A 25064-nucleotide genomic window follows, 5' to 3' on the forward strand; every position below is an offset into this window, starting at 1 on the left:
ATTTAAGGGAGTTTTGTACGGAAATGGTATTATTATTTGGTTTTTCATTTATGTTGTTTAGAAAAGTTAAAGGTAAGTCATTACTTTGGCATTTTTTGGTCAGACTTTCTACTGTTTTTTTTTAGAACTGTTTTGCTCTGTGTTTTATGCACTTATTCACAGGTTGAGTTGTGTACTGGTGGTAAAATAAAGACTTTGGCATGTAAGCTAATGCATTCATTCATTAACCAAAGTAACATTTATTTTTGCTGTGATAAATTGAAATGCCATTATTTCCAATTTATCAATTACAAAGCCTCTAATTTTTAGAATTTCAAATTGTTTTAACGAATCACAATCTCAAAATATAGTTTTCTGTGTATCATTTTGTTAATAAATAAGGTTAAAAATCATTGACCATCCATTAAGATATGACTGGACAACAAAAATATTTTCCTTGCTTTTATCTATTACTATTACCCACAGGTCAAATATAATAATGTGGAGGTTAATATTCAAAAAGAGAGGGAATTATGACTCACAATTAGAAATTCCATTTATTCAGAATTATGTTTAATTGAGGACAATTACTTAAAATTACACAGACACAAATTTACCATTGGTTTATTCAAGTACATTTAACTGTTGAAAGGACAAATCAATGAATTTGTTGAATATCTATTGAAGGAATAAAGTCTTTAATAGCACTGTTGAGGCGTCTAATTTTCTCTTCCATAACTCTTTTGTTACTTTCTGTGTCGAACAGCAACTGTCGCATTTCCTCCTCGACCTCAAGAACCTGAAGGGTAAGAAACAAAAACCCTCAGATGCAGAATGTACACATGAGTTGGCTGAAGTACAAAGATTAGGAATGAAGTAGAAAAGTCACTAGCTGAAAGTTCAAGACACAAATATAATATTGTCCAGGATATGTTATTGCGTTTTATGCATCGGCATCACAATGTCTTTCATGGTTTCTGCCATCATCACTTTTAAAAGTAGTTTATTTTCTCTCAGGAGAATGGCCTGTTTCAAGTGGTAGAACTGTGATGTAAAGACTGCAGTTGAATTTATTTTGTCATCAAAGCATCAACATCAAGTTTAAAAAAGTTATAACCTTCACTTTATTTTCACCTTCACTAAAAACTAAGCATTGGTGGCACACAAATCTATGTGGACCTGAGAAGCTTTTGTTAAAAAAAAAGTTGTATAAAGCCGTCGCTGCCCACAAAGCAAAGAAAAAAAGGGACAATGTGGCACTATGTAAAGAATTTCTAAATTTTACCTTCTGATTAGCCTGTTCTATGTGTTTCTGCCTTTCGTTGTCCATTTGAAGCAGCTCCATTTGATGTGTAGCCTGGAGACTCTCTAGTTGTTGACGAAATGCATCATCAACAGAGTGTAACTTCTCTAAGGCAACTCTGCAAGACAAAAAAAACAAAGAAATAATGCTACACAAAGAGGGGCAAATGGATTATTAGATAATTGAAAGCAGTAGTTCCATTTGAAATTCTTCTCTTTTATAGGCAACGTCTCAAACAGTAATCTGAAAATAACATTAACTTCATTCCAAATAATGATGCTTCTATAACATTGGCTCTCAGGTGACGCAGAGGGTAGCATTGCTGCCTCACATCAATGTTCTCTCCATTTCTGTGTGGACTCTCCCCCCACAATCAAAAAACATGTACTGAAAACCTTAAATTGCCCTCAAGTGCGCAAGTCTGTGTATTTCAATTTGTGGCCAGGATTAGCAACAGCCCCACTGTGACCCCGAAGGAATTTAATCTACAACATCAGTCATGACCAATTAGAGAGCTGGGTCCTTTATAAGATTTAATTTGCAATTATCCATGAGTTTTAATTTACTGATGTTTGTACATGAAAATGGCTAAAGGCATAACACAGTAATACAATCGCATATCCCAACGCATATCCCAACGGCAGACAGGGAACCATCAATAAACGTGTTTTCATTGTTGTAAGCACAATGGAGGCATACTTGTGGGCTTCAGTAGCTTTATCTCTGTCCTCCAGGAGTAAGCGTTCCTTCATATCAAAATTCTCCTTCATCCGCTTCACTTGACTCTCTAATTGTGTGAGAAGGTTGGCCTTCTGCTGCCAGTTCTTACTGGTTTCACTGAAAATTGGAAAGTTAAAACAGTAAAATCCATAATGGTTCAAGAGGTTGTATTATTTATGTAACTTCTGGTCAGAAAACTAATTTTCTCAGTTTTCCAGAATGTTTTTGATGGGGCACTTGCCTGTGTACTCTTTTCACACCCTCTAGCTCTGACTCCTTGTCCTCTAACAGCTGACTAAGCTCTTCTTTGCGGAGGCTGAGATGTTCCACACGTTTGCTAAGCTCTCCACATTTAGTAATCTCTTCCTGGATCTCCTGCTGGAACTTCATTTGGGCTTGGACCACCTCATTGCGTAATCTAAGGGACTGCTCGTCTCGCTCCTGCAAACTCTACATAGGACGCCCAAGGAGAAAAAAGAACTTATAACCACTTTATCATATTTGGATTCAAGAGAATTAGAATTTAGAATTAGATCGAATAAAATACCGAAAAAACAAGTACACTTAAAAATACAATAAGGCACATAAAAAGTCCATGCATAAATATGTAAATATGAATACTGAGTAAATGGTGTCTAAGTTTTTTTGAATGCTACATGTGAATTTCAATTCAGTTCTCTATTACCTCTTTGAGTTTACGAATGGTTTCTGTTTGGTCATCAATTATTTTAGCTTTGATTTTAAGTGCATCATTGTCCTTTTGAATTTGTTTCTTCTGTGATTCGAGCTCAGTGATCAGCACCTCTATCCTTGCCTCCAGGCGCCCACGATCCTGAGCAAGGGATGCACCTGAAAAAGAGCCATACAGAATTAAATTACTTTTGTATCGCTCATGACTGCAAATAATTATGTTGATCTTTCTTTTACCTTTACTGATTAATATAATCCTGTTGTTTGCACAGTTACTATTAGAGACCATGTAAATGCCTACTATATTTTCTTTGTCTGAAAGAGGTCACCGGTGACAATATGCTACCCTTAATATTAGTGATAAAAAACACTGCTAGATGAAAGGCTATATCCAAGACCAGTCACAAAAAAAATCAGCTCAGGCTGCATTAAGTCCAGAACTGGACTTAAACTGGAACTGGACTCCTCCAGAGATCTCTTTATCCAGGTAAATTACGCAGTATCCTCAAGCCTTAGTATCAGAAATTTTCAATTAATTTAAAACCACATGTGAACAACAGACAGCAGCAAAGAGCCTTCTATTAACCTTGCTGTGCAAGTTCTTGGCCCCATATTTTCCTTTCTGCCCTGAGGCCGTCTATGACGGACTCCTGAGCTGTAAGCTGAGACAAAAGTTGTCCCTTTTCTTTCTTTAGCATGTCAGCCTGGAGGCTAACGTGGCGGTTGCACTCCATCTCTGATTCTAGGGAATGCAGACGTTTCTGTGAAAGAAACATAAAGACCATTGAGCATTTATGCTGTCTTATGGAGGTCCATCTCTGACAGGCTCAGAATGACCAATATTGATTAAAATCATATGTCATCAGAGCTGATCTTATTGCTTCAAGACATAGCATCACATTGCCCATGGTTTCTTAAAATTGAAATAATCATGAGAAACTTGAGACTATTATCCATCACTTGTGGTTGTCAGTTACCTTTAGTTCAGCGATAGCTTCCCTCTTAGTTTTGATGAGCTCAGAAATACGTGTTTTCTGTTCCTTAACAATGGCTGTGAGCTCCTTTCCCAAAGACCTTAATTTCTTCTCCTTCTGTTGGGACTGAACAAGAGTTGCTTTGGTCTCAGACAACTCTGTGGTCAATTCATCACACATCTCCTTCAGCTATAGGGCATTGGAAACAGAACATCAAGGAGATAATCAGAGGGACTTTGTTTAACCTGGTTTGAATGTTCATCTTTCATCCTGTTCAATCTTTGCAGAGAATTTCATGCAAAACACAGGACAGCAGTGCAATGATTATTCATCCTGTGTTTGGGTACAGGTGTCCTTGTTTTATCAGACCTCAGAAAACCGAGCAGCCTCAATGGTAAGTGCCATGCGGAACTCGTCCTCCAGGGCAGCATATGCTTTCCTTCCCTCAGCCAATCTCTCCTTCAGCTCTGACTCTTGATGGGCAAATTTCTGTTCAACTGATGCAACTTCTTTTGCCACAGCCTCATGGAAATCTGCACCTCCTGGCTGTAGTCGCAATTCCAGCTGTTTTCTTTGGAATGAATAGCAACAGGAAAGGACATTATTGTAATCTTTTGAAAAACACTTTCACTTGGACAAATAAACATAACCCCAAGTGAAATGTTACTTTTCAATATTTTGTTGAGAGGACTTCAGGCAAAGACTGCCTGAAGTCTGACTGCCTGAAATGCATGCTGGACTGGGTTGAGATCTAGGTATTGACTCGGCCATTACAGAATATTCAACTTCTTTGCTTTAAAAAAAAACTCCAAGGTTGCTTTTGCAGTATGTTTTGGATCATTGTCTATCTGTTCTGGGAAGCACTGCCCAATCAACTTTGCTGTATTTGGCTAACTCTGAACAGAAAGTATACAGGTTGATCTCAGTCTCATCTGTCCAAATGCTGTTCCAGAACTGGGCTGGCTTCTTCATGTGTTTTTTTGCAAAGTCAATTCTGGCCTGTCTATATTTGAGGCTGATTAATGGTTTGCACCTTGTTGTGAATCCTTTGTATTTATTCTCATCTTCATGGTAGACATAGATACTGATACACCTACTGCCTGGAGAGTGTTCTTCACTTGAGTGCATCATGTGAAGGGGTTTTTCTTCACCATGAAAAGGATTCTGCCATTATCAACCACTATTATGTTCTGTGCACACCCAGGCCTTTTTGAGTTCCCAAGCTCACCAGCGCACTCTCTTTTTCTCAGAATGTACCAAACTTTTGATTTGGCCACTCCTAACATTTCTGCTATCTCTTAGGAGAATTTCTTCTTTTTTTAAGCTTCAGGATGGTCTGTTTCACCTCCATTGAGAGGTCCTTTGACCGCATGTTGTGTGTTTACAGCAACAGCTTCCAAATGCAAGCACCACACCTGGAATCACCTCAAGACCTTTTAACTGCTTAATTGATGACATGTTACCGAGGGAACAGTTTAGTTTTTTTTTGCAGCCTTTTGAGTCAATTGGCAAATTACTTTCGGTTCCTTGAAAAAGAGGCAGCTGTGTTCGTAAACAGCTAAAATAACAAAACTCGTGTCACTGTCCAAATATTTCTGGGCCTAGCTATATGTGTGTGCGTGTGTGTATGTATATATAAATACACATGCACACACACAAACACACTCACACGGATATGCATATACACACACACACACACACACACACACACACACACACACACACACACACACACACACACACACACACACACACACACACATATATATATACATACAGTGGGGGGGTAGTATTTGATACACTGCTGATTTTTCAGCCTTTCCCACTTGCAAAGCAAGTAGATGTCAGTCATTTTTATCATCGGTACTCTTTAACTGTGAGTGAAAAATCCAGAATTCCAGAATTTCCAGAAAAATCCATATTTTTAAGTAATTAATTAGCATTTTTTTGCATTCTCTGGATTTTTGTTTTAGATTCCATTACTCACACTTGAAGAGTACCTAAAAAGTACCTTAAAATTACAGACCTCTACATGCAAATGGGAAAACCTGAAAAATCATCAGTTTATCAAATGTTTGTTCTCCCCACTGTATATATACACCCACACTACATATATAAAACAAAGACAGCTTTGTAAATCAAATAAATGTTGTAATTGTTCAAGAACCAATCATGTATCATACAAAGATGACTTTCTAGGCTTTCTAAACAGAGGATAATGTTGATGTCCTGTTCAGCATGGAGTTCTCCAGTGATTTAGACTGAATCCTCCAGTAGTACCTGTGCTCTTGTTCCCTTGATGCAAGCAGTTCATGGAGCTGTTGCAATTTGTCTCTGTGCTGGCATACAGAAGCTCTCTGGATCTCTATTTCCCTCTTCAGGGCTGCTACCTTGTTCTCCAGCTGTTGGCGCTGCTTCATCTGGGGAGTCAGCATATCATTTATGCAAGCTACCACATTCACTTAACCTTTCTGCTGAATTATTTTATATGTATGGTATGTGGAAAATCACACAGCAGAGTAAATCATTCAACAATTGCATTCAAAGAATTTACATATTTAGCAGTACAGAAGGTATTGAAAACAGCATGACAGATATACATTTGCATCATTCAGAAAAATCAATATTCAAAATAGAGCTTGACAACATGACTATATAATGGCATTTTAAAGCCCCATTTTAAATACAGATAAATAGCTCCATGTCTGGTTGGGCCTGGAAATTTACAACTTTTGTACGTAACATACAGAAACTGTGTTTCATCTATAAAACAATAGCGATAATTTAATTCCACCTTTATTGAACTGCTTGAGAAATTCACTTTAAAGGTACTTTTTGTTAATTTTCTACAAATTACATGCCTGGGCATAAAATTAGCTGCCTCTATAATCATGGCATTTTCTCATTATCTATGCTATTTTTTTTCATTTTCTGAGAAACTAGGCATAAATATAAATAATTAAAACAAAAAGACTGAAATAAAAAATATTTAGAAAGCTTTGTTAAATATATAACATCTAGATAGATTTTGAATATTCAAAAATATGCTGTACCTCATCAGCCTCCTGGTGAGCCCTGAGCGTCTCTCTATGGGAGTTGCTTTCCTCTAGTTTGTGCAGTGCAGTCTTATGTTGTTCTTCACAGCTACGGGCCTTCTCCAACTGCTGACTTAAGGACTGACACCTTCTCTGCAGCTCCTCAAGTTGAGTTTGCAGCTCAGAGCGTCCTGATCGTTCCTTGATCAACATTTCTTTCAGTCTGGATGACAGAAAAAGGAGACCATTGGAGAATACATTGGAGAATATTGTTTACCCAATTTTGTATACCTCCCGATTAAAAAAACATATGTACACGCACGCATGCATGCACACGCACACACACACACACGTATGAGGGATCTTTTTATGTGCTATAATGAGTAATTTTCTGGAATCTTCATCCTGATGCACAAGGGAACATGAGAGCCAACACTTACAATCATGCTCAGGATCATTAGATATTGACAGTTAAGACTGATTCATGCAATTCTGCTGACATATGCTTGTCACCATGGCACTAATTAAAATCATAATGCAGATTTATCCCAGCAGGATGTTAGACAAGCAAGGACATTGCACAAGATGTTTACATCTGTCTCTGGTTATGTCTCTAATGGACATGTAGCAAATCATAACCATACATGTGGAAACAGAGACAGGGATATTAATTAGAGATAATTACAGTCTCTGTAATCTAGACGTTTAAAATATACAGCATACTGATTAGCATACACATTAGTGATCTTTATTCTAAATTAGCTTAATAATCACGGACTGCAGGTGTACTTAAAGGTTTGGGCAAAGTGGAGCCACAATGGCTTCTATTTCACATGGGGCTATGGGACAAATACATCATTATGAAAGAATGACAAGCTGAAGCTGTTGTTCTCAGAAAAAAAAAATGAAACGGGGACAAAGGACTGAAAATCCATAATGCAGTTCACAACAAAAACCCATATAGGTAACTTCTATTATTGCTGTTCATCATATTTGCTTTGGAGCATCTGATCCCATGCCATTTAATTTCTCTGCGTCTATATGTGAGAGTGCATTAAAAATGGGTGCCAGCAGGCAACCAGTTCTACTCTTACCTGTCCGTAGTGTGCATGGCCATACTTTGGAGGTCTTTTTCCTGGTTGACTTTTGTGTTTAGGCATTTCAGATCTTCTGTTATCTTCGTCACAGCCTGTTCTGCTTTCCACCGTCTCTCCCTTTCCAGGTCGAGTTCTTCTACAATAGCCTGAGCCACACAAATACAGATTCATAAATATACAAGCAGACATTGTATAAAAAAATGTAAAAAATACTGCAATGACTGAACTCATCAATTAATGAAATCACATTGCTGCAATCTACTAATTCATTCTGTTTGGCCATCTTTTACCCTGTAGGTTTCCTGCTCCTCATTTGGTTTAGGTTTCTTTTCAATTGAGGCCTTAGCAGATCCCAACAGCACCTTCGTTGTTGGCGCTGCTCTGCCTGCACTTTCTTCAGTTCCAGAATATCTCATGGGTCCCACAATAGTCTTTGAACTCCTGTGTTCCTGATTCTCTTGATCACTGCACATAAAAGATTGACTGATGTTGACCCTGCAATGAAAGTCAGACTAAAAACAGCTAATGTGATTGACTAACTAAAAAAGTGACCAATAACATTTATATCTTTCATCTTAATACTGGTGCGTTTCATAACATAAAAGTAAATTTTGATGAATTGAACTATGTGTTGTCATCATTTGAATACAAATACAAAATCAGAGTGTAACTGCTCATGTTTTAGCACAAGACCATCATCCTGAACATAGAATATATTCACAATGGTGACATCACCTCTCTGATCTCCTGCCTCTATTCTTCTTTGCAGTGATCCTTTTTGTTTGGGTGTTTTGCTGTTTTGGGATACTATTGCATATTCTGCTTTCTGTCCCACTGTCATATTCACTCCCTGATGTGAGGTCTGTGTCCCTCCTGGGTTTCCGTACAGACGCCACAGGATAAGTGTGGGTGCTGCATTTGTCAACCATAGGGGCCTGAGAAAATAATCATATGTCAGATGAAAAAAGCAGTATATTTCAAATTTTTCAAAATGCAAAATATATTTCCTGCACGTGTATATTGCTTTTTACTCCTTTAGTAGTAAATAAAACATTGCCAATATTTAAAAGAGATCAATATTATTCACTCACGCCCTCAGTACATAATTCTAAGCATAAAGTATTTTGGTCAAGTTGCACCTGTTGCATGAGCTGAGATACATGGTGTTCCAGTTTCCTGATGCGTTTTTCAGTAACAGGATATGCTGGAGCAGCCACTGTGGACCCAACCTGTTGGAGGCACTGCCTATCTGGATCTGACATTACTTCAGAGACAATATGCTGATGAAAATGGTTAAGCACCTCACTGATATTGTGTGGCGTGAAAGGGACGTCTTCTGAAACCTAAAAACAAACATAGTTTAATTTTCTTTCCACTTTTGTGAAGAAACTGTGTTAATAAGATATTTCTATGTTTATCCTGAAGCCCAGAAAAATAATATCTCTCATAGTCGAGAAAAGTGCATAAAGTCATACAACATTGCTTCCCCCATGCAGTATATGCGAGAAAGTGAACAGGAAAAAGCGTCTATCTGCATCTATCTGTTGTGTAAAAACACACGTCTCTTTTCTCAAATTTGGATGTGGGGGGTCATGCTGAGCTAAAGGGGAATCATGTCTTATCCTTTTTAGTTTTCCATTCCATTTTTTTGCCACAGTGAAACAAGGCTCTAGATCACACAAAACCTTCACATGCATGTAGTCTAAAGTCTGCACTATCGAAATATTTGATATTACTTATAATATTGTGTAACTGATAATTTCCAGAATAGCTTTATGGAAGATGATTGACAGAAAAAGTTTTCATGGATAAAATAAATGATCAAGCTACTTTCTATAGTGTGATGCACCAAGTTAATATGCATGCCCTTGTCCACTTAAATGATCCATTGGTCCATTGGGATTGTTATATGTCATATTTCGGAACAAGTTTCTGAGAATACCCACTACAACATATTGCCATAGTGTTTCTCAAATGAACAAATTCCCTGGAATATACCAGATTTTCCCTGGAGACAGTAAATGTGTATAAGTGTCGTGAAATTACCGTGTCACCTTGCCCTTCATCAGACAATAGGTCTAGATAGTTCTCCAGACCAGGGACATTACAAGGGCTGTCACCCCTTGGATCTGAAGGTATATTTTGCCGATTCAAACCATCTAGAGAGGAGATCTGTGGCAGTGACTGCATAACAATATCCCTGTAAGCTGCATTGGGATGGGATAGAAACACGAAAAATGCCATAAAAATACAAAGAGACAATAATGACAGTCTCGAGCAACATAATTTTAAGTACAATAGAATACATCACTTGCTGAGGTTTGTATGATGACCCATTGATGAGTTATGATACACAAGTGTCAAGCACTACAATTATGTAATAGATTTACTCAAACATGGCATGACACAAAGTTTGTCATGTTTTTGGAATGGTCACCACTTGATCATAGGGCCAAATATAGACAAATTTATGATGATGTTAGGTCTGTGTCCCTCTTGGGTTTCCGTACAGTTGCCTCTGGAAGGATGTAGGTGTTGCATTTGTCAACCATAGGGGCCTGAATAAATAATCAAATGCGAGGCGAAAAAATTGTTACCAATTGTTGTGGTGTATGACCACCAGTATCTGCTCCTTTCATCATTTAATTATGCAATTATGCAAAATTTACATTGTTATGTGTTTATTCTATATTTTTTCCAAATAGCTGCATGAAGTTGAATATTTTTTACCATGGCTTTTACCCATAATGCGACCCATGATGCAAATTTGTGTTCCATGCTTCACCTTGAGTCCTACAGACAGGGTTGTCATTTCCCCTCTGTTTCAAAGTGAGCTCCCTTAAGCTCTGCAATCCCAGCAGGCACTGCAAGAGGTGGTTGATGCTGCCCAGACTGTTGCCGTAGAGACGAAGGCGCTTCAGCTTGTATTCACTGCTATGAAGATGCAGCAAGCCTAATGAATGCATTAAAATCAACAGATGTGTCACATTTTAGCACCATTATTAGCATGTGAAAAAATATTACTAGGCTTCAACTCACCCGTAAGGTCATTTATTTTATTGTAGGACACATTTAATACTGCTAAGTTCACAAGGCCGTTCAGTCCTTGGTGCAAAGAGGGGACATAAATAAATATCCATATATGTGATAACATTTTAAAGAAAATGAACCTACAGATGATCAAGAATTATTCTTTAGACGAACGGACCATGCGGGAGCAATTAGTGGCTGAGAAGGTAAATAATGACTCACCTTCAACTTTGGTTAATAAATTGCAGGACAAATTTAAAGTCCGTAGGGATGTGAGGGAACTTAGACCTTCAATCTTAGAAATGCAATTGGAAGAAAGGTCTAAGTGCTGCAGAAGCCAGGCTGAGGTCAGGCCCTCAATTTTTGGGATGTGATTGCAGTGTAGAATGAGTGATGTTACAGTTGGACGCAGGGGGACAGCCAGCAAACTAGATAGAAATGCATGACATGACATGAATTCACCAGCGTGTGCAATCCTGCAGCGTGATTTTCAAGCATATACATTATAAAGCTTCCATGGCATTAATAATAATTTTAATTATGAGTAATAGTAATAAATGCTTTCATTATTCTATTCATTCTGTTTTTTTTTTTTTACAACAGTTTCTATTGATCCTTCAATATAATATTTGATTTTTTTTTATCTGTGTGATCAAGCCGTCAATCACAATTTGTTTTTATTTTGACCGTTTTTAAAATTTCTATTTCAGATTTAACATGACTTACATGGCTTAAAGAACAAATGTAATTTATTAACACAACATAATTTGACCATCAGCTACTATACCCTCAACCAGATAGGAGTACAAGTCCTGTTTGTATCAATATAAAATACAGAAATATAGAACCCAGCGAGTTTCTTCAACTAGTCTTTTTGGAGGAGCAGAAGTTTACAAGGAAGACTCCAATTATTTATGGATTTAATTGTTTGAGTTGTGTCGTGTAGTGCTGAATATAACCAGCATTGATTCTGTTTTTTACCGAATGACTTTCCTAAAGCAAACACAGAAACTTTTGTGTTAATAATGCATGGATTATCAACGTGAAATGCTTAATTTGTCGAGATATGCCGTTCAGTACATTCTTATTGAGTTTTTACCTTGTTATATCCTTGTCAATGAGACTGAGTTCCTTGTTCCCCATAACGACAACATGCAGTTCCGGATTAAACGTACCGTGTAAGACAAGAGCTAAAGAATTACATTGCGTTCGCCAGACGCGAACCTTTAACGGTAGCAGACGTTAAGAACGATTGAGACGAACGGCTGCTAAACCAAACTTAACACGAGTCAACGCCACATTCTGTTGTGGCAGTTGAACTCGCCGCGTCCGACACACTTCCTGTTTACATGACGTCACAGCTGCTACGTCCGGGGAAGCTAACTGAAGGCTAACACCACCAGTACATACGGAAGAGTCCTTAAAGTTCAAACTAGCCATTCACCCTTATTAAAACTTTCAGAAATGACAACGGCGCCAATGGCTTGACGTATACATTTAAACAATTGGACAGAACTTTTCACTTTCTTCGCCACAAACTCTTTATGCCGGGGATGTCTCGGAAGTTTCCGTGTGCCTCCGAATAGCACTACGGCTATCGTATACTTGGTCTTCTTTTGCTTCCTCTCCTTTCGGCTTTTCCCTTCAGGGGTCGCCACAGCGAATCAACCTTCTCCATCGGACCTTATTCGCTGTATCGTCCACTCTCACATAAACTACCCTCATATCCTCTCACTGCGTCCATAAAGCTCTTTGGTCCTCCGCGAGACCTCCTGCCTGGCGGCTCCAATTCCAGCATCCGTCTACCAATATATTCTCTATCCCTCCTCTATACATGACAGAATCATCTCAGTCTGGCTTCTCTGACCTTCTCTCCAAAACATCTAACATGTGCTGTCCCTCAGATAGACTCATTCCTGATCCTATCCATACTGGTCCCTCCCTAAGAGAACCTCAGCATCTTCAGCTCTGCGACCTCTAGCTCTGCCTCCTGTCTTTTTGTCATTGTCACTGTTTATCGGCCATACAGCGTCACTGGTCTCACCGCTGTCTTTCCTTTCATTCTGGCTGATAATCTTCTATCGCTTAGTACCCCTGACACCTTTGTCCACCCATTCCAACTTCCTTGAACCTGTCACTTCACCTCTTTACCACACTCTCCACCGCCCTGGAATGTTGACCCCAGGTACCTGAAATCCTCCAACTTCTTGATCTCCACTCGCTGGAGCCTCACCGTTCCACCCGAGTTCCCCTCATTCACACACATATACTCTATCTTGCTGGGAAAAAACTTCGTTCTTCTCCTTTCCAGCGCATACATCCACCTCTAGATTTTCCTCTACCTGTTGTCTGCTCTCACTAGTGATCACAATATCATCTATAAATGTCATGGTCCGTGGAGATTCCTGTCTAACCTCATCTGTCAGCCTGTCCATCACCACTGCAAACAAGAAGGGGCTAAGAGCTGATCCCTGATGAAGTCCCACCTCCACCTTGAACTACAGCACACCGTACCAGTGTCTCACTGCGAGCATACATGTCCTGCACCAGTCTAACATACTTCTCTGCCACTCCAGACTTCCTCATACAATACCAGAGCTCCTCTCTTGGCACCCTGTCATGTGCTTTTTCTAGGTCTACAAAAACACAGTGCAGCGTCTTCTGGCCTTCTCTGTAGTTCACTATTAGCATTCTCAAAGCAAATACTGCATCTGTAGTACTCTTTCTACGCATGAAAGCATACTGCCGTTCACAGATGCTGACTTTTGCTCTCTTCATTGTATGGCTCATCAACTTTATCTCTCTACAGTTGCCGCAAAATCTGCACATCCCCCTTTCTCTTAAAAAAGGGCACCTTTACACTTCATCTCCCTTCTTCAGGCATCTTCTCACTCTCTCAGATCCTGTTGAATAATGAAGTCAGAAACTCTACCGCTGCCTCTCATTCCACACCTCAACAGGTATATCATCAGAACCATCGTATACAAGCCTTTTCATGGTTCTCATCGAACACAGGTATAAATTAGAGTTTATCAATTTAACAAGAAAACAGACTTCCAGAGACAAACACTGCTCTTACACTATCTTACGGACTTAAGCTGCACAAGAACAAGAAAAAATTCAAATGGATATTTCTCAACGATGCTTATCACATTAAGGCTGTTCTCCATATGGTCTTACACTCACATTTTACCACATACACACGTTTCAGTCTCTGACAAGTATTAATTTCTACAGCAGTTATCAAGACTATAAAAACATCCAATTTTGTTAGCTTTTCCTTAGATTAGGTTTTCTGTGAGTTTCTGTCAGGCTGATGAATAATACTTTCTGGAATTTGTGCTTCCTCTGGCTAATCACAGATGTATTGTTAAGATCCTGACCCCTATTATGCTCCTAATTTCTCCAACAGCCACAGGTCTGTGATTGATGCAGTTCATCAGACGTTGTTCATTGTCCATATTAAAAAACCTACACAACTTCTGGTCATACTCACTGGCAGCCAGCCAGTGATCATAAAACCAATGACAGCAGCAGCCTGTCTAGAACTTGTGATGTGAAGAAAGTGATGAGATGATGCTGATGAAGTGGGTGAATTGACATCTGTTTCTGCCTCAAACTGTCATCTCATTGAATTTACCTGTCAAGGGCATTGTATACAAAAAAGGAAGAATAATCTCACAGCTACTAAGAGAGCTTCGTGATGGAGGAATGTACATGTGGTTTGTATGGTGCCTTTATTTCACCTTACTGTCCCCATTTGCTTTGAAACACTTCAGTAAAAAGTTGACAAAATATTACCGCCATAAGAGTTTTGCAATGGCGTTGCAATGCAATTCTGTTATATGCATGGTCACTCAAAAGTGGTCATCATAGAATGAAGATGTCCCTTAAAAGCCGTGATGATAGAAAAAATCGAACAAAATATTACGTGTTTTTCTCAGCTAATTGTGAAAATGCAGGCTGGAGGTTTTTTTTTGTTCGATTGTTTGTGTCCGTGTGTGTGTGTGTCGGAGAGGGGTGACAAAATTCTTCATTCATAGGTGTACAACTGATACATTGAATACAACTGATTTGTATCTGTCACATTTTAACATACTGGTTGTAAAAAAAAACTTGGCTTTGAGCACCATATATTAACTGAATGTAAACAGAATATTCAACGCATGTCATCATGATTAAAAAGTAGAAACAAGATATGAATACAAGACAATTTGGAAATATTGTTCAAGTGTCTGTGACTAAAACTCATACTGTATCTTCGCACAAAGTATATCGATAAAGAAAATCACATAACCACAAAGTGATAAAGAAAATGTCTCTTACATTCATATTAAGCTTTTTGCCTGGCTTATCATAGTTTTCAGTGCACAGGAAAAAGAAGAAAATACATTTGCTGTACAACAAAATATTGTGTTTCATGGAATAACCAACCCATCACATTACTGCATTTTAATGCACAATAAAGATCATAAAATATAAAGCATACAACATATTGTCCTCAATTTTCAGACTGCAGTTCATATAGAATAAACATTAATAGGCCTTTGTAGTTTACCTGAACCAGCATTTTGATGAAATACAGATCAGGTTATAATGAGTCAAACAAACAACAAATAAGCTTGAAGAACTGTGCTGTCAGTCTTGCCTCTCAATGCTTCAATTTTATTTCAAATACACCTTCCTGTCATGAAGGTTTTGCTGGTATCTGGTGTCCAATCTTTTTACACTAAAGGCTTCATATTTCCCAACCTGAAAAAGATGAAAGACATAAATGCACTATTGAAAATTCATCATTATTGCTTGGCTGTTTTTCATATTAGCCTATGCTAATGCTGCTATATTTTCAATCAATTACCTTCAAGGAGGATACTGCCGATAATCTTATTTGTAATTACTGTAACAGTCTGCAAACAAATAGTTTGTTATGCCATCACAATGATGACGTGTCATGTTCAGATATGGGAAAGAGACTTCTGCTATTGGGCACATAAGGACAGGAGGGAAATTTCAGACAAGACGTAAATTTAATATTATTGCTATTTGTACATACAAGGAAAGCCAGTAGAGATTTAAATGTCATTTGATGGAATGCGCAAATGTGTTGTGTCTGTGTAACTGCTCAGACAGTCTTCAGTTATAACTGCACTGAGACCGTGTTCCCTGATGTTTCCAGACAGAGGAAATTACAGGCCATTGAAAAGAACAGTGTGAAAAACTCATCTGGAAGGAGATGAGCAGACTTTCTCACTGTCTTCTGCTTAAAAGTAGAACATAAGCCACTCTGATCTTAAGCTATTCAAAAAAGATTCTATTCAACAAATGGACTTGAATATTACTCGTGCGTTAAGTTACAGGATTGTTACAGCAATATGATGCAGTTGCCCTCATTTAAAAAAAAAAATTAATACTAACCTTATTCAGTTGTCAACATCTGATATGTGGTTCTCTGTCTGCAGTGACAAAAAAGTATGTATTATGATCTTATCAACAATTCTCTTATATCAACAGTGTCACCATATAATGAATGAAGAAAGTCTTCCTTGTTTTCATTTTTGTGTTGTGTTTTTTTTTTCCAATGGCAAAAAATTATTAAACCTGTCTGGAAATAAGCTTGTCCTAACTTTTTCTTGTGTCTAAATGTTTTAGAATTATCTTTGGATAACTGGCTAGCATTAGAATTTGTGAAACACATGTTATTTGCTCAGGTAGTTTGCATTGTTTCTGGGGCTCAGTGATATGAAGGATCCAACTAATGACTGCAGTACCTGGTGTTTTAATCAAATTCATGCTGATATTGAAAGTTAAGGTGATGATTCAAAACATAATTTTTCATTTTCTTTTATAAATTCTTACTTGATCTTTTGATTGTCCCCTTTGGATATTGGCTCAATAGTCCTTGTATTTTAATTATCTACTTGGACATACTGTTTCTATGATTTACAATTACTTATCATTTTGATTTTAGTTAAAAAGTATAACAAATTATTGAAATTAGCTGCTTCATAGTAATAACTAAAGCAAGCTTTTTAGGTAACCGTGAGTTTGGTCAAATTCTTTGTGATTGTTTCCCAATTCACCAAGGACAAAAAGGAGTGACTGTGCACTTGGTAATATCACTGCATTCTATTATTATTATAGTCTGCTCCCCTGAGGGATCACCACAGCAAAACGTCTGCCTGCCATTATCTACTATCTACATCATGTTCTCTTACATCAACTAGAGTAACTTCCTGTCATCTTTCACTGCATCCATAAATCTCCTACTTCTGTCTTCCTCTTGTCCTCCTGCCAGGCTCTTATAATCATTTATCCTTTATTCATTCTCTGCCAATTCATGCCATCCCCCAGTGCCAGGGGAGCAGTTAGGGGTTCAGTGTCTTGGACACACTAGGAGGAGCCGGAAATCGAACCAGGAATGTTCGTTCTTGGAATATGCCGCCCCCGAGCACAGCATCCTTCTTCTTCATCCTTCTTCGCCATAAATACTTTATCCAACCCATCACAGTCTGGCCTCAGACTTTATCTCCAAAACATCTAACATGCACTGTCCCTCTGATGGACTCACTCTTGATCCTATCCGTTCTCATACCTCCCACAGAGAACCTCAACATTTTCATCCCTGCTACCCTCGGCTATGCCTCCTGTCTTTTCTTCAGTGCCACTAACTCTAAAGTTTAGAGACAGTGGAGTCTAAACCAAACAACACCTCGGTCTCACCACTGTCTTGTACACCGTTCCTTTCATTCTGACTGATACTCTTTTATCACACATTACCCCTGACACTTTTCCCCAACCTTTCAAACCTGCTTGCACACTTTTCTTCTCCTTTCCACACTCTCGGTTGTTCCGGACTGTTGATCTAGGCACTTAAAATCCTCGACCTCCTTTATCTTTATTCCCTGTACCCTCTGTTTGTCTTGGATGGCTCTTGCACATCAAAGGTATTCTTCCTTGCAGAGGCTAACCTTCATCACACACCTTTCCAGAACAAACCTCCCTCTCTAGATTTTCTTCCACCCCTCTCTCACCACAGACCACAATATAATCTGCAAATGTCATAGCCCATTAAGATCGACCATCACACACTGTAAACAAGAAGGGGCCCAGAGCTGATCCCTGATGCAGTACAACCTCCATTTTGAGCACCGCTTCACACCTAAGGCACACCTCACCACTGTATTAAAGCTCATACATATCCTTCACCAGCACCAACGTACTTTTCTGCCACTCCAGATTGCTGCATACAGTGCCACACTTACTCTCTCTGCACCATTTAATATGCTTTTTCTAAATCTACAAAGGTACAATGCAGCTCCCGCTGACCTTCTGTATACTTCACAGTGTAGATTCTGAAAGCTTATACTGCATCCAAAGTACTCTTTCAAGACCCCATGTTTATATACAGTAAAATTTAACCTTTAGTATTACAGCAAAGTCACTAGAGTTACATTCAAAGCTTTGCCAGATTCAGTGCAATAGGCTCAAAAACCTGTACAGTTTTATGTGATCATTGTATTTTAGTTTGGGTTAGTAAGTGCTTATAATCTTATTTATTGTACCTAATGTATCTATATCTCACTCTTTCAACATTTATGGTTCCCATTGATGATGCATTTTCACAGTTTTAAATGTTAAATGGCCATTCATTATCTGTAATTACCAAAACTTTGCATGTCTCCCTTGTCCTTAAAATTCAGCCTAAGTACACTTCTCCGGTCCTCAGGCATCCCCTCTTTAAGATCCTGTTGGACATCCAAGTCAAAAACTCTACCACCATCTCTCACATACATACTTCCACGGGTGTATCATTGAAACCAACCACCTTACCACTCTTCATCCTCTTTTAATCCCTTCTCACATACCTTTTCCAAACCAAAACTGCTTCGTGGTCCATAATGGTCCCCTCTTCTACTCTTTGTGCTCTCTCATTTTCCACATTCATCATCTCTTTAAAGTACTCATTCCATCTTTATGTCACATATCTGACACCTGCCAATGTGTTTCTAAGTCCTCAATTTCCATAACCTGCTGCATACCCTTTCCATTTCTTATCTCTGCTTTGCCATCCTGTATGCATCCATCTCTCCCTTCTTACTGTCCAACCAAAGACGCAAGTTATAATACACTCTTAGTTTGGCCCCCCATCACCTCTGCCTCCTGTAGACCTCCTGTCTACTGTCTTCAGTCCCCACAGGATCCTGCTGCTTCTTAGCTAAAATCTTTCTCTGTTTACACTCCTACACTATGCCATTCCACCAAGTCTCCTTATCTACTTTCTTTCCAGATGGCACGGCAACTACTATCTTACATATCTCCCTCATCATATCAGCTGCAGCTGTGGAATCCTCAATAGCTTTTCCTGACCAACCTGAGCCTGTCTCAACTCCTCCCTGAAAACCACACAACACTCTTCCATTTTAAGCTTCCACTACTTCTCCCTTGTATTTCCATTACTATTTGGCTACCAAACCTGCCAGGGGATACTTTGCATGACTTCACTTAACTCACTGAAGAATTTATCCTTCTCTTCTAAGTGAGGTTCCACTCCTGAGGCATGTCCACATTGAGCAATTACACCTTCAGTTCCTAGCTTCATACACATGACTCTATCTGACACTCTTTTTATATCAATTGTTTCATACCAGCACATTCATCATAAAGAGTTCGAGTTAAACATACTTAGAAATAAGAGCACTTAGAGACATGGATAAAAATGGCTGACTGAAAACACACACACACACACACACACACGCACACGCACACACACACACACACACACACACACACAGTACATATTTTGCTGGGTTACCTCACTCAGCCCTGAAAAGTAAATTTGGCCACTCGGCCTTCTAACCATGTCACCAGTGCCTTCATCTTCATAGTCATCTTCACAGCCATCTGTCATTTCTCCTGCCTCTACCTCGGCTGTCCCTTGCACTTCCTCACCACCAGAATGGATGACTGCATCGCCATGGAGACAGCCACACTCCTCATGTTTCCTCCGAATCTCTGACAAATACATAGAGAGAAGCTAGCAATTAATTTCATGATATATTCACTGCAATTATCCAGGGCAAAAAGCATACATTATTTACAGAGATGATTATTGACCTTGCTCTTCTACTAATTGCATTAATCTAAGTTTTCTTAATATTTTTTACTCATCTTATTATTCAAATATTAATGTGTCTGTTTTGGATAAATTACTCCGTCAACCTTTGGTATATTTTACCAAAAAGAATCAGTGCTTTTCATTTCAACAGCTGTCAGAACCCCTTTGTCTCTCTCTTTCCCAATTTTATATGCTGGCAGGATGTCGTCCAAATCTTACCGCTATCAGATTGATGTTGCCTCTCAATTTTCTCCAGCCTGCCCAGCAGTGAGTCAATCTTGGTCTTGATGTGTGACAGCTCCTTTTTGATAGTCAAGAGCTGGTCTGTCTTCACTGGGCATGCATTAATAAAGTTAAGCATCATGATTAGTCGTTTGAAAGCCACTGCACTTTTCTAATATTGCTTGATGGCTACTGCCGTGTCCAGAAAGTAGACTCAGGCACAATGAATGGTGAATGAACAAATGGGAGATTAATACACTGGGATAATCTAAAGTATAAGGAGGAACACAATTTATATTTCCAAAAGGACAAGATGTTGAAAGATAATTACATTTTTTAGTTTCAAGATTGCAGTCTTATGCAACCTGAAAATTCTTGTTGCAACCTCATCGTGTCATTCATCAACAACAGCAGTTTACACACATCAGACTATATTTGAGAATAATCTGGAGCACTTAGTACCCCAAACTAATGCATAAATTGACATAATATTATAATATCCTCATATCATGAGTAATTTTCTGACAATCATATTCATTGCAGTTCAATACTAATAATCTCATTTTAGCTGTCTTTTCGTAATTACATGTATTGAGGGAATGTTCAAGTTATATAGCTATTAAATGTTCAGTTATGTTCAACCTGTCATTTTCATTTCACTGTATTTATTTTACATCGAGGTTTCTTTCGGTAAATCTTGACCCGGTGTACTTATTGCAGTATGGACACAGTTTCTAATTTGTAATCTGAAAAAATAATGTGAAGATAAACCAGAATTATCCAAAGCAGTGGTCCCCACAATGGGACTTTTTTAATATTTAATGTTGTCAAGATATTACAAAAAAAGTTTATTAAGAAAAGTGAACAAGATAAACCTATATATAAATAGTCATTTTAAATATCAGGTAAAGGTTACTAAGACTTTCTATGAATTGATCCTGTATGTGTTTTATTCGAACCTCCTCACATTCCTCATTTTCTTGCATTGCTCACTTTTAACATTCATGCAAAGCTTAATAGCTCAAGCTGATTGATTTCTTTTTCAAATTTGAGCATTATAAAGTTTGGCGAACTTTAAGTTGTTTTTTTTTCCAAAACTGTTTTTTGGAAAAAAAAATGTGTATTCATGATGAATGTGTTCTCCTCAGAAAGCCATTATATTTCATTTTGCTTTAATGTTAAGTATTTGTTAGATAAACCGAAATACTTATGGTACATGTATTTCTGACACCACAGCATGACAGAGCAAATCAGCAAATCGTCAAAAATGAGAGGAAGAAATACTTTGTGCTTTTGCTTGAAAAATAACTGAAGTTGTGATCAAAATATGAGTTTCCAAATCACAAAAAGCATTTTTTTTTCAATCTTTTTTCAGTAAGAGTGCTTCAGTGACAGTTTAACATATTTTTTAGCAACAACCTGATAGCCGATTGATGGTTACTACGGGTATAATAATATAGGCTTGTAGAGTTATATCTTGTTTATTTCAAAATGAGTAAAGAAAAAGTAACTAAATGGGAGGAACGAGTAAGAAAGAATAACGTACGTTTTGGGCCTGTGATGGAACAGCCAACATTGACTGCTCGGGAGGAGGATGAAGAGGAGGAGGAAGAGGAAGAACAGGCCCTGACTGGAAAGGAAGATTTGGCTCTGCGTGTTGAAGGAATAACTAGTCGAGAACGTTTGATCGGTATCACAGCACGGGCTGGGGGCACCACACGACCGCGGTACTCAAAAAGTCTGAAGACACATGAAAAATGAATAGCAAGTATCACTGAGGTGTCACAGCGTGCAAAAAGACAATTAAAAATAAAATGGTATATTTTCCTAAATTCATGATGGCTACTTGACACCAACCATGCTTTCACCATGTCTTCATCTTGTCACTTATGCTACTTGTGGCTCATACTCAGAACTCCATTGACATGCTGTAAAAAATTGTCTGAATAACAGTGCTACATTCTGAACAATCCAACAGCTAATCAATCAAACAATTTCCCTGAGGCCTACTGCATACTAAATAGCTGAAAACCCAATAATGATTCAAAGCTGAAGCATTCAGAGCTCAGGAGTATTGCAATGTACAAGTAAATTAACCTATGAAAATGTCAGAAGGATGACAAACTTTCACCATTGCCAGCACAAATGACCAGCTGGGGGACTATCTGATATTCACTAATTTCGTATATGGAAAAAGAGCATAATGAATATGTCCAACAGAGAGGAATAAAAACACAATTTGATGTTCAAGCATGTAGTTACTTTGCCTCAAAGGAATATAGGGCTTTTCTGTACAAGAATCATCCTTGTCAAAGTACCTGAATCTGAAAGTGGTAGATAGGGGGGCATACATGGAGGAGCACAAAGGGAAATTATTATATGTCGCCAAAAATTTGAAAAGTACAGACCAATCTTTATTTGCCAGGGACACCTCTATTTTATTACATACCTGCTGTAGAAATCATCTCTGTAGTAGTCATAGTCAAACTCATAGCCACTGAAAAGACAAAAAAGAACTTTCATTTAAGGAATTGAAATAAATACTTTTATGTATTATGTGTAAAGTGGAAATTATAATTTACACTTGTGGTTTTTATGTATTTTTTTCATTGTGTAGATGTTCCCCTTTTATCATGGAGGCTCCAAGTATTGTATGACATTTGGTATTTTTATTTTGAAAAACACAGAGACATTTCTCAATTAGTGTTCTTGAATAAAGGTTGATAGTCAAACTGTATCTCCTTCAAGCAGAGCCAGGGGAGAGGCTTCTAGTTTCTGTGTTTTGCTAAGATATCATTCTCCTGATTCCATATCATTGTTGATGTTCATACCTAACTGATGAAAAGAAAGCAAATATTTATGTTTACCTAACTGGCTAATTTTTCAAAATGTGTTTTTATAGCTGGCTTATATGCAGTTTTTTATCTAGCTTGTCAACTACTGTGAGGAGCAAGTGACTCAAACCTGTACAGGGTCGAAAGTGGCCTCTTGGAGCCCATCTTAGGCCTATATGGTTTTGGCTCTCCTGCCATGTTGATATCTGGGGACAAAATATATGATCAAAATATATGATCAAAATATTTGATCATGATATGAAAGTGGGCGGCACGGTGGGGCAGTGGTTAGCACCTCGGCCTAACAGAATGAAGGACCCTTCTTCAATTCTAACAAGGGGGACCTTTCTGTGTGGAGTCTGCGTGGAGTTCCTCCGGGTTCTCTGGTTTCATCTCACAGTCCAAAAACATACAGCAGGTTAATTGCAAAAAAAATTGGAAAATTGCAGCATCCCCCCGCGACCCTGACGATAAGCGGCAGATGGATGGATGATAGTGTAGTGATAATGTACAACTTTCAAGATGTATTGGATTTTGACATTGTGATTTAATTGACTGAGAGATCTAAGACAACAACTATTAGATTGTTTGCCATAATACCCGGTAGTGATAGCCAACAATACTACACCATGGATATTGCTTGAGTGGTTCTATGGCAGCGATATGTAATGTTTGTGACAGTAATTTATCGTCCACGTCCAGCAACATATTTCAAATAATGAATTATCATTAATCTAATGAATACTCAGAAATAACCAAGGTGAACCAATATATTTTTAGAAGTATGGAAAACTTTGACGTTTACAATTAACTTTATTTGAATTTAAATGGTGGCGCAGCGGTTAGCGCTCCAGCCCCACAGCATGAAGGACCCTGGTTGGATTCCGACAGGACAGTTCTGTGTGGAGTTTGCATGGATGGCTGGATGGATGGATATTTCTTGACTGTTGAGGCATGCTTCATGTACGCATAGTAGTTTTAGTATTATTATTATTAATAATATTGTTATCTAGACATTCAAAAGATACGGAAGCATGTGTAATATTCCGTAGGAATATATTGTTGCCTTAATGTTGATGTCATAAGGTATATTGTTGTAATCCAAGTAATCCAAACTGTATTTTCGTGTTCTTCTCCCAGACTGCTCATTCTGTGACATAATCCAAATATAAAAGTATATTTAAGATTTAATTTTCAATACATACCCCGCAAAATTGTAACCAAATTTCAATTTGAAATGTCGAAATGGAACATTAAAATTCATAAGCAGAATGCTTCTTATTTTCAGAATGTTGAAAAATATTTTGACTCATAAGTGAAATGAGTAATGAGTAATCCAAACTGCATTTACATTTTCTGTCCCACCATACGAAAAAGGTATCAAAAAACAATTTGGATTTGCAGTGCAAGCAGGGCGAGGCAGTGACCTTCTTCTTCATGGCTTGTTTGGGCATGAAAATACAACACACATTCAGATGTTTACCTGCTAGCTAATCGGCTGATACCTTTTTAGCATGGCACTCCCTAACGCTGTCACACAAATCTCAGACACTGAACCAGATAGAATTGCAGACAATTTCTAAATTGGATGCGTATGACAGACTTGATCAGGTTATGGAGAGCTTGGCTGAAGTCTCCCCTATCAGATACCGTTATTACAGTATGTCAGGATAAGGCAAAAAGGGGGGAGTGGAGTTGTCAACTGAACACCACCTAGTGGTGATTTGGCTCCCATGGTCAGAGAGAATGCTTTCCCGGCTTGGCAAGCCCAAATATTTTACGATTATCTGCTGGGAAAGTCCAGCAGAGTCCCCAATCAGAAAGAGCTTTAACTCCCTGCTCCATGAGAACGTTGACCAGGTACCAGAGGGAGACGGAGGCATTGAATCCAAATTATCCTTTTTTTGTGCCTCCATTGTTGAGGCAACTACTTGAACTATAGCTGTAACGTGGTCGGTCGCTGTCGTCCTGGCAACCCCTGAGACCCTTGGTGGACACAGGTGGGCTTTTTGCCTGTGGGGCTCAGGAGACAGCCGATTGGTATCGGCCGGTCCAGCACCATGGC

At 38.4% G+C, this 25064-nt stretch overlaps 2 protein-coding genes across 4 annotated transcripts in view; both read right to left on the reverse strand.

Annotated features, from left to right (window-relative positions):
- Positions 1 to 537: 537 nt before the first annotated feature.
- On the reverse strand, positions 538 to 13308 carry lrrcc1 (leucine rich repeat and coiled-coil centrosomal protein 1). The gene is made up of 19 exons (XM_086175881.1): positions 11928 to 13308; positions 11051 to 11256; positions 10838 to 10903; positions 10584 to 10751; positions 9845 to 10005; positions 8938 to 9141; positions 8534 to 8733; positions 8089 to 8263; positions 7796 to 7944; positions 6720 to 6924; positions 5947 to 6086; positions 4036 to 4237; positions 3670 to 3855; positions 3279 to 3453; positions 2688 to 2851; positions 2244 to 2452; positions 1982 to 2119; positions 1265 to 1400; positions 538 to 778 (listed from the first exon to the last, which is right to left on the reverse strand). The coding sequence occupies exons 1-19, from the start codon at positions 11969 to 11971 to the stop codon at positions 638 to 640; spliced, it is 3069 nt and encodes a 1022-aa protein (XP_086032007.1). The 5' UTR covers positions 11972 to 13308; the 3' UTR covers positions 538 to 637.
- Positions 13309 to 14545: 1237 nt separating this feature from the next.
- Positions 14546 to 25064, reverse strand: part of LOC147217635 (RNA-binding Raly-like protein) — a 49946-nt gene continuing 39427 nt past the window's right edge. The window contains exons 3-10 of one of the 3 annotated variants that reach the window (XM_086176121.1): positions 23130 to 23205; positions 22615 to 22662; positions 21712 to 21905; positions 20163 to 20276; positions 19686 to 19840; positions 18492 to 18573; positions 16244 to 16281; positions 14546 to 15580 (exon numbers count right to left, since the gene is read on the reverse strand). In XM_086176121.1, the coding sequence (XP_086032247.1) occupies positions 16256 to 16281; positions 18492 to 18573; positions 19686 to 19840; positions 20163 to 20276; positions 21712 to 21905; positions 22615 to 22662; positions 23130 to 23205 (695 nt within the window). In that variant the 3' untranslated portion in view covers positions 14546 to 15580; positions 16244 to 16255. The remainder of the gene's footprint in view (positions 15581 to 16243; positions 16282 to 18491; positions 18574 to 19685; positions 19841 to 20162; positions 20277 to 21711; positions 21906 to 22614; positions 22663 to 23129; positions 23206 to 25064) is intronic. The other 2 variants (XM_086176123.1, XM_086176122.1) reach the window with 2 other exon arrangements.

This window comes from Fistularia commersonii, chromosome 28, assembly GCF_037954325.1.
Source record: "Fistularia commersonii isolate RoL2024-O1a breed Wild chromosome 28, RoL_Fcom_v1.0, whole genome shotgun sequence".
In the NCBI taxonomy this organism is placed as follows: domain Eukaryota; kingdom Metazoa; phylum Chordata; class Actinopteri; order Syngnathiformes; family Fistulariidae; genus Fistularia; species Fistularia commersonii.